Below are 17,492 nucleotides of genomic sequence, written 5' to 3' on the forward strand. Positions count from 1 at the left end.
TTTTTTTTTTTTTTTTTTTTCTTTTTCTTTTTCAAAATTCCAACTTCCCAATGCATCTTTGACATTGCTTGACATTTGAATACCCCCATTGAGAGCACTAAATTCCAACAAACCCAAGCTGAACAGCAATGTACTAAAATTAAAGTTTATCAACTTCTTATATAATTTAATGGGAGGGAGAGAGTACTGATAGAGGAAATGTTTAAACAATATTAGCCTTTGAGTTTAAATGCTTGAAAGTTGTTTTGTCAAACAATAAATTTTAAAAAGTCGAACATTCTGATATTTGTATGAATTTTGACTATTTAAACAAACATTTGGATACCTAAAAGTTGAAAATGTTGAATAAAGTGTCTTGGATCAGGTTATTGTTTTGACAGTATGCTATGCTTTTATACGCGTACATTTTGTTCAATTTTTAAATTTCTAGATGTATTACAAGGCATGGGTTTTATATGTTAGGATTGTAAAAAAACTTAATCCTCTTCGCGAGTAACGATATACTATAGTTCTTTCCAAAAAACTTTGGTTATAGATTGTTTGCTTATCTGTACAACCATTTTCAGTCTCTGAGCTAATAAATAATTCTTGGAAATTGAGAGTTTGTCCTGTCTATCAGTCTATGTTCTGAAAACTAATAAAATGAACTTGCACTTCTTCCAATTTTAGTAGTTGTGTGAGGAAAAACTATCCAAATAATCACAATTCACAAATTGTAACAGTGGAAAGACTAAGTTGATGACTATCAATCAACAGTCAAGTATGACTTCATGATGCTAAGATTTTATTCTCTTTTGCATTAGTTGTTTATATATTTCTTACTTTTTCTCTGTATTATGGACATTTGGGCATGACTAGTTAATTACTTTTTAGTTTTTAGGGATATAATGCCAATGCAAAGGGGGAGTTTCTAGTGGCAAAGCTTTTGTGAAGTCTTTCCTCTAAGAGCCCTTTTTCTATGGTTTACAGGTAGCTTCATATGAATTTACTACCTTGACTTGTATTCCAGGAGTGATCATGTATAGAGGAGCTAAACTCCAGGTACCTGAACTTATACTAAACTAGTTCTACAGTAGTATCTACCTCCATTTTTATTTACTTGTAATTATTTGTTCCCATTTGAAAGATTAGATCATTTGCATACAGAGTAATAAATGCTTCATAAGTATTTCTACCAAATAGATTACATAGTTTTGCTACTGATTTGTTACATGTCCTGTTTCTTTTTTAGTTGATAGTGATAGATACAGACATACAGTAGGAGTAATTCATCTGAGACTTCCCTTAATTCTTAAATTTTTATTCTTAGTTGTAACTTTGTTTACACGTTTTCATTCTTCTCCTGCTTCGATTGGCAGTTGTTGGACCTTCCTGGTATTATTGAGGGTGCTAAAGATGGAAAAGGTAGAGGAAGGCAGGTAAATAATTGATCTTACAACTTTTTGATTTCTTGTTCGTTTGATGTATTTTTTTGTCTTTGGTCTGCCTTTCTTTACTTCTTATCACTGGACATCTCTCTCTAGTATGCCATATTGCCATCTATGAAGCACAGACATTTCTGGATGGCTGATGTATTGTTGTCCATGTTGGGTATGATATCTGTCCTTTTCTTTCACTAAACTAGGATATACCATTGTAGCTAAGTAGCACTTGATGAGCTGTCCCTTCTCATGAGAATGCCAAAGTTATCACCAGATTGTTAGTCTATGTTGTATCACATAAACAAGCCAAGCTCCATTTGAACCCAGCTATTTACAGTTTAATTGGCATGGGCCATAGTGTGGCAACCTCCACCCCAACTCCTATACGTTAATGCACATGAACACAAAAAGAGAATGAAGTCCAAAATAAGCTAGTAAAGTGTTAAAGGAGGGGCATATAACTGGAAACCAATCTCCAATTAAACTTTTTAGCTTAATAAAAGTGCAGAACAAAGAGTGATAGAGCTAGATTGATGAAGAGGTTTTTTACATTACAGAGGTTACCTTTTGCTGTTCCCTCATGAAATCAAATAAAATTCCAAAATGTCATTCTGTGGTGTGATTGCTGACATTAATATTTAGCAATTTTTTTGGTGTATGACGCATTGGGTTAGTAACATGGCTGTCTTCATCTGGTTATATATAATATATGTGGACCTCCTTGTGCTTGAATTAGTATGACCTTTGCCCTTTGGGTTAATCTGATATTGACTTTCCTCTAGGTTTCTGGTAATATGTTCCATTTTTCACCCGTTATGGTAATACAAGCAGTGCAATGGCTACAATATGTTGCAATGATAGCCATTAGGGTTTGCTTGGTAACTGCGCATGCGGTCTCCTTGGTATGATGATAGAGGTGTTTATATGACCAGGAAATCAAGAGTTTTGAGTCTCAGAAATGGTCTCTTGTTATGAAAAGCAAGAGAAGGCTATGTATAATAGACGCCTGCACAGACATTAGATATATTGGGAGCATTGTTCACTGGGTCGTTCATTTTAGAATCTTTGAGATTTTGTTTATGAACAATTCCCCATAAATTATTATGTTTTGTGAATTTGTAATTATTCTCTTTTATTCTTGTAATTTACAATCTCAGGTTATCAGTACTGCTAGGACGTGCAATTGCATTCTGATTGTTCTTGATGCGATAAAACCAATTACTCACAAGCGCCTGATAGAGAAAGAGCTTGAAGGATTTGGAATTAGGTAACAATACTCTTCTGCTAGCTGTTCTACTTCTGTTTGGTACTTGTGTGTGTTCACCACCATTTCTTTGTTTTACAATTATAGGTTGAACAAAGAACCACCTAATTTGACATTTAGGAGAAAAGATAAGGGTGGAATTAATTTGACATCAACAGCTACCAACACAAATCTAGACCTTGAAACTGTCAAGGCAATATGCAGCGAATACAGAATACACAATGCTGATATTCATCTCAGGTATGATGCAACTGCTGATGACCTTATTGATGTCATCGAAGGTAGTAGAGTGTATATCCCTTGCATCTATGTTGTAAACAAGATTGATCAGATTACATTGGAAGAGTTGGAGATTCTGGATAAACTTCCACACTATTGTCCAATCAGGTAATCAATCCTCTATTAGCAATAGGAGGTTTATTGCACTGGTGTAGAAATTTATAGGCTGGGTTCAGAATTCATTCAGATTAAACTAAATGGAAGGTTATTCTGTCTTGATTAATTTGGTGCAGTGCTCATCTGGAGTGGAACCTTGATGGCTTACTTGAGAAGATCTGGGAATACCTAAATTTAACCCGCATATACACAAAGCCCAAGGGAATGAATCCAGACTATGATGATCCTGTAATTTTGTCATCAAAGAAGAGGACAGTTGAGGACTTCTGCTTTCGTATTCACAAAGATATGGTTAAACAATTCAAATAGTAAGTTTTCCCTTCCCAAGTTTGTCTTTTTACTTGAATATATTAATTTCCAACAACAGATGCAGAAGACATGAGATGTCAAATTCTCGTGCTTGAACTCAAATAACACTGAATTTCAAGAATTACACGCCTAGCGCTTTGATATATAGCACAGTAAAGATATTATTATGGTTTGGATCCTTTGACTAAGCAAATTTCTGGCTGCTTGCTGCAGTGCACTGGTTTGGGGTTCAAGTGCAAAGCACAAGCCACAGAGAGTGGGCAAGGTCAGTTATCTCCTTTTACCTTTATTCTTCAAACCTCTACTTAATTATGTTCTGGTTGAGTAAGTTACTGATCATCAACTTTTCATTCACTAGGAGCATGAACTAGAGGATGAGGATGTTGTCCAAATTATTAAGAAGGTTTAATTTTATGACTTCCTTCCAGGTGCACGCACATAACTAGTTGCTAAATGTTGTGTGTTTTAGCATGGAAGCTTCCTAGTTGTTGTTTCAGTTCCTGAGTGTTGTCCTGTAGTTTCCAGAGTGTCAAATACCAATTTTGTCTTTGTTTGGTTTGCATTTTGCAATAGAATGACAGGTCGAATTAGTTGTTACATTATTTATCTATATCATCATCATCATCATCATCATCATCATCATCTTGTTAAGAGTCCTACATTGAAAATATAAGAGAGAACATATGAATTTATATGGTCATGGATTATGTTAGTTAATTGACTGAATTAATTTTTTAGTGGCATTATATTATAGCTAAGCTTGTTTGGTCCACTTTGTGTTCATCCAGTTGTCTACTTGTGGTTGTGGTATTTGTGGCGTCCAAAAGTTTCATTTCATCCAATTTCAAGTGGTCAACCGATTAGGTTAAAAACACATCTCAATATTGAAAACACAGTTATGAGTGGTGGCATTATTCTGTTACGGATGTTTTTCATTGAAGTCATCGCCTAGAGAACGAAATAACGTATTATTACTTTTGTCCGTTTGGTATCTGGGAAGTGGGACAGAAATAAATTTTACTGTTTATGAGAATTTTATCACTTTGATTTGTGATGTTTAATTTCGTCGATCAGTTACTATTAAATTAATACATATTTTTGGGGTGCAGTAATGTAATGAAAGAGTTAATTTCGGCAATGGTCTCCGATTATGTTGATTTTTCAAAATTAGCCTCTAAATTTTAATTTAGACAATTTAGGTCCCTCGACTTTCAAATTTTTTTCAATGTTGGTCCTTTCGTCAAATTTTGGTTAAGTTGAGGTCAAATGAATGGGTAAAATTGTCCGTTCACATGTCTAGTGTATTATTGCTCTTATTACTCGTATTTCTCTTGTACTATACGCAATATATATGAATATAATCCTAGTGAAATACGAGTAATAATACACTATACAGGTGAACGAACAATTTTACTCCTTTATTTGACCTCAATTTAATCAAAATTTGACGAAAGGACCAACATTGAAAAGAATTTGAAAGTCAAAGAGACTTAAATTGTCCAAATTAAAAGTCAATGACTAATTTTGGAAAATCAACATAATTAGATGATTATTGCTGGAATTAACTACCGAAACCTTGAAGCCATTAAGTCACGGGTAAAAACCATTATCAACAATTTGAGCACCATCTCTAAATGATGATAGGAACAAAGTGCACAATCAATCAATCATCATCGTCAGCGTGAATTTAGCAAAAACATTCAACTTCTAAGCAGCAGAGGGGGGGATTTCATTTCATCATTAAAACAAGGTAAATAACTCTAATAATAGCTTTTGGTACACAATCATCATTCATCAACTTTCAAGCCTTCACGCAGCAGTTGAAACATCTGAAGATGCTCCTCCTCCTCTGTCCAAACAACAATCATAACGGATCGTCAGATTAAAATTACAATAGAAATTCAAATTACATTATTTAATAGACATGAATAGAAACTTTAAAAATTGAATGAAAGATTAAAATGTCCTTAGTAATAATAATCATCATAAGGGTAATGTTGTAATTTTATCTTTTTTTTTTTTTTTTCCTTTGCATCCACCAGTGAATTGGAATTCAGAGGGGAGCCCTATAAATTTCAATTTCACAAATGGAGAGAATTGCAATTTTACCACTGAATTGGAATTCATAGGGGAGCCCCCTATGAATTTCAATTTCACAAATGGAGGGAATTACAATTCCGCAATTCCCTCCAACCAAACAATATAATTGTGCTCCGCAAAGAATTAAGTTGTAGTTGAAATTCAACTACAGCCTACCAAAGAGGTCCTAAATGTTGTCAGAAACTGTCAAAAAACACATGATAAAGAATGAAGATGATAGATAATGGGGAAATTCACTACAAGCTAAAAATGTTGAGGGGCGATGTTACATTTCCAGATCATGCTGCCATTTTTATATTAACATGCCAATATTAAATTGTGGAACAATAAGTTTATTGCATGTGCACTGCCTATAATTGCATGTGTCCCTCCCTCCCTGCTAAAAGAAGAATCCGATCATGAATCCTTTTCTGAGTGTTGATATAAACATCCCACCCCCCCGTGAAGCAGACATCTCAATTATGCAACTTAATTGTTTACAGCTTTTTCATGTGACATACATAGTACTTATCCAGGAACACCTCAAAACTTGCATAACATTCAGATGTCTGATGGCTATTCAATTAGCCTTACAGGGATAGATGTCCCCTCATTCTTCCTGATTTCATATTTATTTGAAAAAATGGTTAATAGATCCTGAATTTTATTCAAAAAGTTCATCAAACCGTTGAACTTTCAAAAGTTGCAATTAAATCTATAAACATGTTATTTTGGAGCATTGAAGCCTAGAAACCGATTGATGATCTGTAATTGTAAGTCACTAAGGTTCCGACAACCTTTCGGCCAACTCCAATGAGCCTTCGACCAATTTCCGGTCGCGTTTGGAGAAGGTGACCAACTTGGTCACCTTTCCGGCGAAGGAGAAGGCAGACCAACTGGTTGGTGAAAGCGACCAAACCCGACTAAAAGAAGAAAAATGAAATTTTAGCCATTCAATTGTTACTGTTTAGGCAAAACCCGACTAAATGCAAAAAGTTGGAAGGGCCAAAACGGCATTTTTTTGTCCCAATAAAACTATGTGAGAGTTGAATTGAAGAAAGGATTTGGAAACCCCACATTTACAGCCTATATTCCATACATGATCCAACTCAGAAAAAGAAGTAAGCATTGTCACCATGGTCCTACCCTCATGCATCCCACTATATAATTGTGTTGCCCCTTCCTTTATTAATAACAACTACCAACTACATGTCTGAGGCAATTATATATATATATATATAATAAATAAAGCTGCTGCATTTATTCCACAGCATTATGATATGAATGCAAGGGCTATAATTCTATAAATCATCCATTAAAGAAAAGGCTAATTAAGATCAGAATCTTACAGTTGGGGACTGGTTTTGATTGTAATGGTGGTCGTCGCTGTGAGCCGAATGGCCTGTATTTGCGCCACCAGCTTTGGAAGACATAAGCTCTTCCTCATTCCCGAGACTCGCCCTCGACACGTCCCTCTTGTTCTGTTTCCTCATCTCTCTGATTTTGGAGAAGTCCAATGAATAATCTGGCAATGCTCCCTTTTGGTCCCAGTCCCCAAACTGTGGCACAGATAGCCATGGTGCATTCTTCTGCACACCACACCACAATGCCACTAATAAGTAAATTCACATTCATTCAATATACACTGACCCTACAAGTACCAACCATCATACATAATCCCATTTGGAATGATAATAGAGGTGCTGCAATCACACTACATAGTAGTTGACATCCTCAGCTAATTTAAATTTCAAAAACTTTTCAAAGATTCTTGTACTAGTAGTAGTGTATAACTTAATAGTGTTTGCATAAGTCAAGATCTTGTACAATCTTTCATAATCCAACCATCATCCATGCACACAAGCTCTGAATTAATCTCAAAATACTTACTTTATTAAGGGTTGTTCTTCATATTTTATCACACATTCCATTATAAGCAGAAAATTTAGAAATCAAGAAAAGAAACCAGAAACTGATTGTGACCCAGAAGTGCAGATTTCAGAATGAATGAATAATTATTAGGTTAGAAAGAAAAAATTCAAAAAACAAGGAATATACACATATGCTTGGTGAGTACTTTGTATGTTCTCTAGTCTACTACACCAAGTTTAGAAAGAAATTAATCCGGACAAGAAAATTAGAAAAGTGAAAAGTAGTTTCTATTTTTACTGATTTGGGGTGTGAGGGTGATCATTATTATGTCCCTACAAAAAAGAAAATTAATGCTCCAAGCCTCCAAACAGGAAAAAAGACGAAAATCAGAATGAAGCTGAAGACTTTTATAAGGCCTTTGACAAAAAGCCCTTTGAAGTTTGAACATAATGATTCAATACACTATTAAACTATGACCACAACTTCACAAAAATGTCTCACCACTTGAGCAGCAGCCATGGAAGCTGTACACAGCTGGCTGGCTGACTGCCTGGCAAACACAAGGGGATAACTTTTTACAACAATTTCAAGAATTAATAACAAAATCTGCCCCCAACCCAGAAACCAAAACCACTGAAATAATGAATATATACCAAAAGAGGAAGGAAAGCAGAACCCAAATCTCAAAAAAAAAAAAAAAAAACATGGAATCATGTATAAAAACAAATTCTTTAAGAGGCTGATAGGCAAACCAAACCAAACCAGCTTTTGCTTGTAAAACTTCACATAACTTGAAGAAATCAAGAACCAGGGAAAAGAAGAAGAAGAAGTTGGAACAAGAAAAGGGTACAGAAATTTTACCTCCTTTTGACCCTCCATCTGTGTGGTTTTCTATATGGGTACAAGAAAAGCAAAGAAGTTTGGACAATAATATGAATCAAGAAATGAGATAGATGAGAAAGATGTGTCTCTGTGCATATATATATATAGAGAGAGGAGAGATGATATGTGAAGGGAGGAGATACGACCTGTGCTTACGTGTTAAATACGGAAGTGACGCGGTGGTGCTGTATTTATGTGGCCTTCCTTTTGCTGCTGCTGCAGCAGCACTGGCTCGGCCAAATTGGCATGCTTTTTTCTATAAAGCTCGCTCGGTGCTAGCTGTAGCTGTGTGAACGCGTTTTCTTTGCCCACTAATCTCTTTCCTTCTCTTTTTCTTCAATTGGTTTGTAGGTAAAAGATTTTGAGTAAGAATAAGGGGGTGTTTGGTTGGGTGTAATTTACTTGTAATGAAATTGTAATTTAATGAATTGTTCAATTATGTGATTTGGTTGGAGAGAATTTCAATTCCCTCTAAATGTTGAATTGTAATTCATGGGACTCATGAATTATAAATTGGTCGAGAGGGGCAAAATTGTTAGCGTAAAGATAATTTTGTCCCTCCAATAATACTCTGTCTTTTTTTATTTTTTGTTATTATTATTATTATTAGTATTTTCATCCGTGCGATACACAGAATGAATTTGTTTTAATCATGGTTGAAAAAATCACTAGGCGCTCCCCGTGCGCTCGGGGAGCGCCTAGCACCTAGAACGCCTAGCCGGGGATTAATCGGCGCCTAGACGCCAGTGTATTTTATTTTATTTTTTATTTTTAAAAAATTTGTTTAAGTATTTTCAAAATTTTAAAGACTAATAATTATAAATTATATAATACTTTAATAGTTAATACTAAAATATTAAATATTTATCTAAAAAATTTCTAGAGTTTGTACAATATAGGGTTATTTCGCGCAAAACGATGTTGTTTTGAGTGAAATAAACCATTTAAAAAAAGAAGAACAATAGTTAATTTGCCCGACTAGGCGGCCTAGTTGGTGCCTAGGAAGTCTAGTCGGCGCCTAGGCGGTCAGCGCCTAAGGGGCCTAGGCGGAGTTTATGCGGCCTAGGCGGTCACCTAGCCAGCCAGCAGCCTAGACTACCATTTAAGGTGATACGCTAGGCGGTTGACTGGCGCCTAGCGCCTAGGCGGGGATTAATCGGTGCCTAGGCGGGATTTTTGCAACATTGGTTATAATATATTAAGAATATTTGGATCGATATATAATTATAAAAATTATAACATCAAATATTATATAGTGTAATTGAATATATATTTTGGATTGATTATGTTTTCTGATGTTATCCTTGTTTGAATTCCAGCAAATAATTGTTTAATTAATAGCTAATGTGTAGATGTACACATGCGATGCTGGAACTTTAGAGATTTTATATATCATTGTTTAGGATTTTTATAAATTGGGCAAATATGCTCGTTCTCTAGTAACTCAGTTATAGGAATCAATTGCTATTCTAATTCATATGTATGAAAGATATATTTTTGTGTAGATATATATCAATTTTTCCATCTTGAAAAAAACATAATATCATCGGTTGTATTTACACATTATGTTGAAAACCTCTTTGTAGACAACATTGGTAGTAACAACACAATATTGTCCATCCTTGTCTAGAACTAATTAACATTTTAGGCTATCAGGATGGACGACTCGGGAGAAAGCCACATACAATTGACCGTGATTAAAAACTGTTTTTTTCAGCAATAACCCAACGTGAGTTAGTGTTCGGCTCTGACTTTTGTTGATAGTCATGGCATATGCAAGCATCAATGAGAACTATTTATGTTGGAACTTGAAGGATAATCTCTTATCAGAAAGAGTGAGAGACATTAGAGGGATAAGAACTTTGGTTCCTTCATGTGTTCCATTAATTATTCTTGCTTCAACAATGTGATATGTCAATCTTGTGATGATGAGTCGCGTGCCGTTATAAAGACCAAAAGAATGGTCTATCTTCCGCAATAACATAGCAGGTGCATCGACCTTTAATGTCAATGAATGATTAAGAAAATCATACAATCTCAAACTATTTAAAAATTTAGGAGTGTGTACTTCTAATAGATTTTCACCATCTGGTTCTATCTTATACAAAGAGTTACAACTTAAATATGTTCGTCCTTTGCAATATTCATGTCGCACATGTACTGATTAATTTGATCAACGACATCTAAAGTCGATGAGCGGATCACTGACCTTCCAGCTGCGACTCATCAAGCGTGCCATATCTTGAGCTTGAAATTTAAAAAAAAAAATTCACTTTTAATGTAACCAAAGCATTGAGTCATAACAATATTGACACTGAAATTTTAATTTTATGATCTACATATATATATTCTGAGATTTTTTCCATAAAATTAGTTTTGATAGTCAAATTGTAAAACATATTGATTTTACCAATCACTAAATTTCAAAATGTTTCAAATTTCCAGGTATATATAAGTAAAACTCATATCTAAATCCTAATTTTTTTTGTCAATATTTCATACATATAAAGCAAGTCTCTGACTATTGTGAGAAGTTAGTAACATTGAGTCTAACATACAACATAAAGCAGTGTGTGATAGTGAGTAGTAATTTTGAGGTAAGACCATTCAAGCATCTAAGCATGTTTCGAGCTTGTTTCTATGCTTTCAAAATTCAAATCATCATACTGGCATAAGGCAATAAACAAAAATATATCAGAATGCATGAATCATATATCTAAACTGTTAATCCAAACCTCACTCCAGATTACCAAATGGAGTGTATGGCTTTTTGGGATGATGCCCATCCAAACTGTTGAAATACGATGTCCATAACTGTTGATTGGCAGACTACTCATGCTTTATATTTCGTCAAAGTATCCGTTTCTTATGATATTAAGATTTATAACATATAAGAATCGACAAATAAACTATAGTATGAGTCTTCATTGCATGCAAAAAATATTACAAAAATTCAGTGTTCTAAAATAAGTGTATAAATGCAATATGTAGATAATTTGCATTGCATTATGTATAATTAAGTTAATTACTTGTCGGTTAGGTATTGCAAGATCTTGAGGTACACTTATATTTTGATATTCAGTAAGTATAACTATATTAGAGAAAAATTCACATAGGAGTAATGGAATAAACAGTTGAGTGATTGTTCGTTGATCGTAGAGCCTTGTTATTTTTTGGACAAATAACTGTTGAAAAAAATAGCATAAAATGACATTTTAGTGGATATATTGTGGTGCAAATATATGTGGGGTCCACTTTCAATTTGGGTCGGGTCAAAGTGGATTCGGGCTCTTCGTAGTTAGACGAATAGATTGATATAGTGTACGCCGAAAACGGATAATGAGTCTAAGGCATATTGAATTGTATAGCATAGAGGTTCTCTCTCGTGCGCAGGGGACATGCGCGCCGATAGGTTGAGTTATGCCAAATTTTCGTTACATCAGCGATTGGGCGGAGATTTTTTTTTTTTTTGGGTACAATTGTAGTAGGAATTGTATTACCATATCTTAAAAGTATAGGAGTGTTTTGGGTGAGAAGTTAAAATTGAAGATTTTGTTTTCATTAATAGTATAGATTGCATTGCAGGAAAACTGTATTATTACGATTAGTAATTTTAATCTAGATTGTATTACGAATAGTAACGTAGGGAAGAATATATTTTATTAGGAATTGTATTATCATATTTTACAATATTACGAAAACCTTAATAGTATAGGAGTGTTTAGGGCGGGAAGTTAAAATTGAGGATTTTGTTTTTATTAATAGTATATGATAGGGATTATTCCCCGATCACCGTACAGTACCCTCCGGTCTATTTCCGTTAGTTGACCGGTCTTCTATTTCTCGACCAGTTTCATCGATCTATCCAGTTAACCCATGAGTCGGTTGGGGTCAAGCCTGACTGATCTCTAGAGCTCGGTAGGACCGGTTGCCCGATCGTCCTTGGACGTTCCCCCTCGGGGTGTGAACCCTATGATCTTGCGACACTTGGCTCCTGGGTACGGGACCAGCTTTTAGACCAGTGCATGCCCGCCACGCGACCGCCATGCCGCTGACCCGATACCTGTCTCCTGACTGTCTATAAATAGTCAAAAAGTCCGGGAACCTCTGACCCACTGTCACGTTGACCAGACTCCCCTAGTGTATAAGTAGGGATGGCAACGGGGCGGGGCAGGGGCGGGGAGTATACTCCCCGTCCCCGTCCCCGAAACCCCGATCCCTACCTCGTCCCCGTCCCCGTCCCTGTCCCCGGCGGAGAATGGAAAATAGTCCCCATCCCTATCCCCGCGGGGAATTAAGCGAGGACGGGGATTCCACGGCCCCGGTCAATTTTTAGTCCAACATATTAAATTAGTGTAATTTTAATTTTAAAAACTATTATTTTAATTTTAAAAAGTTTATATATATATATATATATATATATATATATATATATATATATAAAATTCGGGGACTAGGCGGGGCGGGGAGAGGTATCCCCGTCCCCGTCCCCGGCGGGGAATTGAAAAATTCCCCATCCCCGTCCCCGATCCCCGAAAATTTTCCCCGTCCCCGCCCCCGTTTCAAACGGGGACGGGGATCCCCGGCGGGGACGGGGCACATTGCCATCCCTAGGTATAAGCCTTGTACCCGACCTATTTTTTAATAAAAGAATATTTCGTTCATATACACGTATTTTACTCTATTAGTATAGATTTCATTGCAGGGAAATATATGTATTGTATTATTACGATTAGTAATTTTAATCTAGAATTGTATTACGAATAGGAACGTAAGAAGAATATATTTTATTAGGAATTGTATTATCATATTTTACAATATTATGCAAACCTTAATATAGTATAGAAGTGTTTTGGGCGGGAAGTTAAAATTGAGGATTTGTTTTTTATTAATAGTATAGATTGCATTGTAGGGAAACTGTATTATTACGAATTTTAATCTAGAATTGTATTACGAATAGGAACGTAGGGAAGAATATATATTATTAGGAATTGTATTATCATATTTTACAATATAACGCAAACCTTAATAGTATATGAGTGTTTAGGGCGGAAAGTTAAAATTGAGGATTTTGTTTTTATTAATAGTATAGATTATTATTCTTTTTTTTTTTGAAAGAATTACACCACCACCACTACCACCACCACCACATAAGGACATTTCAGTCATTGTATCATTTATTCCCTTTCAATTCCGTATAATACTATTCATGCATATCAAATATTGTAATTTGAATTCATACTTTATTCCGACCTTAGCTTATTCTTTTCCTACTGAATTACAATTCATTTTTCCCCCTAATTCCTTTCTTCCAACCAAACACCTTGTAAGATTGATCTTGACCATAGCAATGTAAAATTTTTATTCAGAGTTAATTACCAATTTGATCCCTTGACTATTGAGATTTCACCACTTTGGTCCTCGACAATTTTTCTTGCCCAATTAAGTCCTCGAGTTTGAAAAAATTAACCAATTTGGTCCTCCCGTTTATTTTACCATTTGATATCCGTTAAATCGGGACCAAATTGGTAATTTCACTATAGTCAAGGGACCATTTCAGTCAAAATTAATTACCAAAATGGTCCCTTGACTATTTAGATTCCACCAATTTGGTCCTGATTTAATGGTGGATTTATTCTAGACACTAAACACGTCACTGGATCACAATAAATTTATCCTTCCACTATCCTATGAGGTAAAAGTTTTGGGTTGGACAAAGAAATTTTGTCTGGCAGGTTATTATAATATAAATTAGCATTCAAGATAATTATGGAAATACATTTAAACCCCTATTTTTATGTGTTCATTTGGTTAAATAATATGAGTAATGCTATATATCCTCTTAAAAATTTCTTTCCCAATTTCTTTTCTTGATGTGACATCCATTTGATTGAATTATTAAATTTTTAATTAAAAAGTGTGTGGGTCAACCAATTAATGACATCCAATAAATATAAGACACATCGTAAGGGAAATATTAGAAGAAATTTAGGAGGGGTAACTCTGTAATATTTATCTCAAACTCTCTGACAAATTGTTTGGTTGAATGTAATTGAGTTGTAATTGAATTGTTATTCAATGAAGGACTCAATTACATTATTTGGTTGGAGACGATTGCGACGAATTGCAATTCCCTCCTTTTTGTTGAATTGCAATTCATGGGTTACATCCATGAGTTGCAATTCAATGCTTCTGGGAAAGAGAAAAATAGAAGAAATGACAAAAGTATCTTTGGTGATTGTTATTTTTATTATATTAATTAATTAATTAATTTTCCTTCTTCTCCCAAAATGTTGAATCACCAACCACAAATGCCCCTCACACCCTGACACGACAGAGAATTTGGGAAACCAACAAAAGGCTAATTAATAATCTTGCTCTTTCTTTTTTTTTTTTTTGGTGATTTTTTTTTAAAGTATGAAGTGACTACTCTTTATAGTAGAGGCCACCCTACCGCAAAAGAACAATGTCTTTAGTTTATACTAGTGCGACAAACACTATTCATATCGTTATTTAAGAAGCTAGTCGTTTGTCGTTCTAAAGTAGTCCCAAGGAAGCTTTCGAGAAGAGTAGTAGTCTTGTGTTAGTTGTGTGTAAGTATAACATTTCTAGTTAAACCCACCCAACCCAACTAAGAAGAACCGAACTTGACAAACACGCCTTTTTCCATTTGGGAGGATACTCCGAGTAGTGGATACCTCGTAGGACCTCGATTTGCCTATTGCAATCTTGTAAGGATATGCAGGAATGGGTGCTCCTAAGTATGAATAACATTTATAAAAACTTTTCTTGTGATTGACTAACACTTTAAAATCTTAAAATTTATATATTTATGAATTATGTGAAATATATGAGGTTAATTTTTTAAAATATGTGGAGTGATAAAAAGTAAATATTTTTTTCATCTCGTTTTATTTGTTTTATTCGGTTAATGAGGTTTGAGTTAAGTTATTTACAATTTTATTTTTTAAAATAATATTTAGTTTAATATTAGTGAATTAAATTTATATATTTAGAAATTACATAAAAATAAAAATACAAAAATTCAAATTTAAAACTTATAAGAACACATTAAAGAAAATAAGTAAATAATGAATAATTGATTCACCAATAAATACTAAATAAAATAGATAAAATGAGACAAAGAGTAAACAATATTGATTTTACCATTAGCCCTTCCTCAATAGTGATCGGTTTTTGAGGGGTTTTTACAAGTGTGATTAGGAAAGAGAAGATGAAAGGGGGGAAGAAAAAAAAAACAAAAAAAAATTATGGCAACAATTAAATATAAAATTAAAGGAACAGGAATTACGCGCCCGCTGTGCGTGGAACTTGTGTGCAAGGGTTGTTATGCCGGGGACCCAGGTCCACCTTACAAGGTGGACTTGGGTCTACCTTCACATACACTATACTCTACATTCACATACACTATACTCTATATTCACAATTTGTAAACTCCACATTCACACATTACAGGATTATATGTTTAGTAACTATACTCTACATTCACATACACTATACTCTACATTCACAATTTGTAAACTCCACATTCACACATTCAAAAATTTATATTCACAAGTCCTATACTCCACATTCACAACTTGAGAACTTCACATTCACACATTACAAGAATACGAGTTGCTAGAACTTCTTAACTCTATTACAGATTCACACATGCATAACTCTACATTCACGATTTCTATACTCCATATTCACAATTTGAAACCTCCACATTCACACATTTCTGGGCAACTCTACATTCACACAATCATAAATCTACATTCACGATTTCTATACTCTACATTCGCACATTTTTGGACAACTCTATATTCAGCAATATGTTTACTAATTTTTTTTTTTTAAAAAAAAGAGGAGACAAAAACGACAAGACGTAGTTTTGGACCCAGGTCCACCTTGCAAGGTGGACCTGGGTCCACAACATAATTTGCCTGTGTGCAACGCGCGCCACTTTGGCTGTTGCTCTCCTCATTGGGCCCCACAATTTAGAATAAAAACCGATCATTGCAGGAAGTATTAACTTTTTCTCTCTCTCATTTATCACTCCCACCTCACCATATTTTTCTTAAATTTTGTGTAAAACTCCCTTATTGGGGATGACCTTAAGTATGGTTGAAAAAATCGCTAGGCGCTCCTTGGACACCTAGGAGGCGATTAATCGGCACTTAGACACCCGTGTATTTTTTTATTTTTATCTTTTAAATTTGTTTAAAATTTTTAATTTTTTAAGACTTGATAATTATAAACTATTTAATACTTTAATAATTTAATACTAAAATATTAAATATTAACCTAAAAAATATCTAGAGTTTATTAGGATCATCTCGCTCAAAATGATGTCGTTTTTAGTGAAATAACACATTTTTAAAAAAGACTAATAATAGCTAATCGGTCGACTAGGCGGCCTAATTGGTGCGTGGGCGGCCTAGGAAGCCTAGTCAGCTGCCAAGACCACCGATTATGGTGATACACTAGGCAGCCGGCCGGCACCTAGACAAGATTTTTGCAACACTACCATTAAGTGTTATACATATATAATTTTTTTGGGGGTTAGGGGGCGGGGATACCCAACGAACAACAACAAATCAAGTAGACATCCAGAGAGCCATCTTGACTCTATCAGCCTCAAGAATATCCATGACATCCTCAGGCGGGCTCTGGTATTCAATCCAATCGCATTTTCGTCTTGGTGCCAATTTTGCTATCATATCAGATGCACAGTACAGTTCAAGTCTGGAGAAATGTGATCCACATACATGTCCCAGTCCTCTACAATAAATTCCTTGCAGTGTTGGATAATTCTTCCACAAGGTTATTTCAAGATAGGGCCGTTGTTAATCCATTGAACAATCTCTCTCGCATCGCACATGACGCAGACCTTCCTCAAGCTTCCCCTTCATATTAAATTTACATTAAGTGTTATACATACATAATTTTGATTCATTTTGATCTCCATGATGCTAAATTCTAAATTCTAAACTAGTTATATTTATTCTATCTCCACTGCCCTATATGAGGATAATAAAGTGCGTTTTATACAAGTTATAAGTGGGTATGTTTAAAGGAATATTAAATAGGTTATATAAATATTCAGTCCACGAAAGCTCTAGAAGAGTCACGCGATCAGGGGCAGAGCCAGGATTACATAGTGCTGGGGGCCAACTACAATTGAAGTACTAAATCAAATACACCGATATCCATTTAATATATTTCAAAATAATCATTACATTACAATTTAATAAAGTGTAGAA

At 34.7% G+C, this 17,492-nt stretch overlaps 2 protein-coding genes across 2 annotated transcripts in view; one reads left to right on the forward strand and one right to left on the reverse strand.

Annotated features, from left to right (window-relative positions):
- The window catches only part of LOC116014414 (developmentally-regulated G-protein 3), a 13,526-nt gene extending 9,378 nt beyond the window's left edge, over nt 1-4,148 (forward strand). Inside the window, exons 4-10 of the mRNA XM_031254465.1 lie at nt 970-1,041; nt 1,359-1,418; nt 2,579-2,688; nt 2,773-3,072; nt 3,198-3,389; nt 3,604-3,655; nt 3,749-4,148. Coding sequence (XP_031110325.1) covers nt 970-1,041; nt 1,359-1,418; nt 2,579-2,688; nt 2,773-3,072; nt 3,198-3,389; nt 3,604-3,655; nt 3,749-3,799 — 837 coding nt within the window. The 3' untranslated portion in view covers nt 3,800-4,148. The remainder of the gene's footprint in view (nt 1-969; nt 1,042-1,358; nt 1,419-2,578; nt 2,689-2,772; nt 3,073-3,197; nt 3,390-3,603; nt 3,656-3,748) is intronic.
- An 808-nt stretch (nt 4,149-4,956) lies between these two features.
- Nucleotides 4,957-8,361, reverse strand: LOC116013666. The gene is made up of 3 exons (XM_031253548.1): nt 8,203-8,361; nt 6,819-7,058; nt 4,957-5,239 (listed from the first exon to the last, which is right to left on the reverse strand). The coding sequence occupies exons 1-3, from the start codon at nt 8,218-8,220 to the stop codon at nt 5,192-5,194; spliced, it is 306 nt and encodes a 101-aa protein (XP_031109408.1). The 5' UTR covers nt 8,221-8,361; the 3' UTR covers nt 4,957-5,191.
- Nucleotides 8,362-17,492: the final 9,131 nt, after the last annotated feature.

Source organism: Ipomoea triloba, chromosome 3 (assembly GCF_003576645.1).
Source record: "Ipomoea triloba cultivar NCNSP0323 chromosome 3, ASM357664v1".
Classification (NCBI taxonomy): Eukaryota; Viridiplantae; Streptophyta; class Magnoliopsida; order Solanales; family Convolvulaceae; genus Ipomoea; species Ipomoea triloba.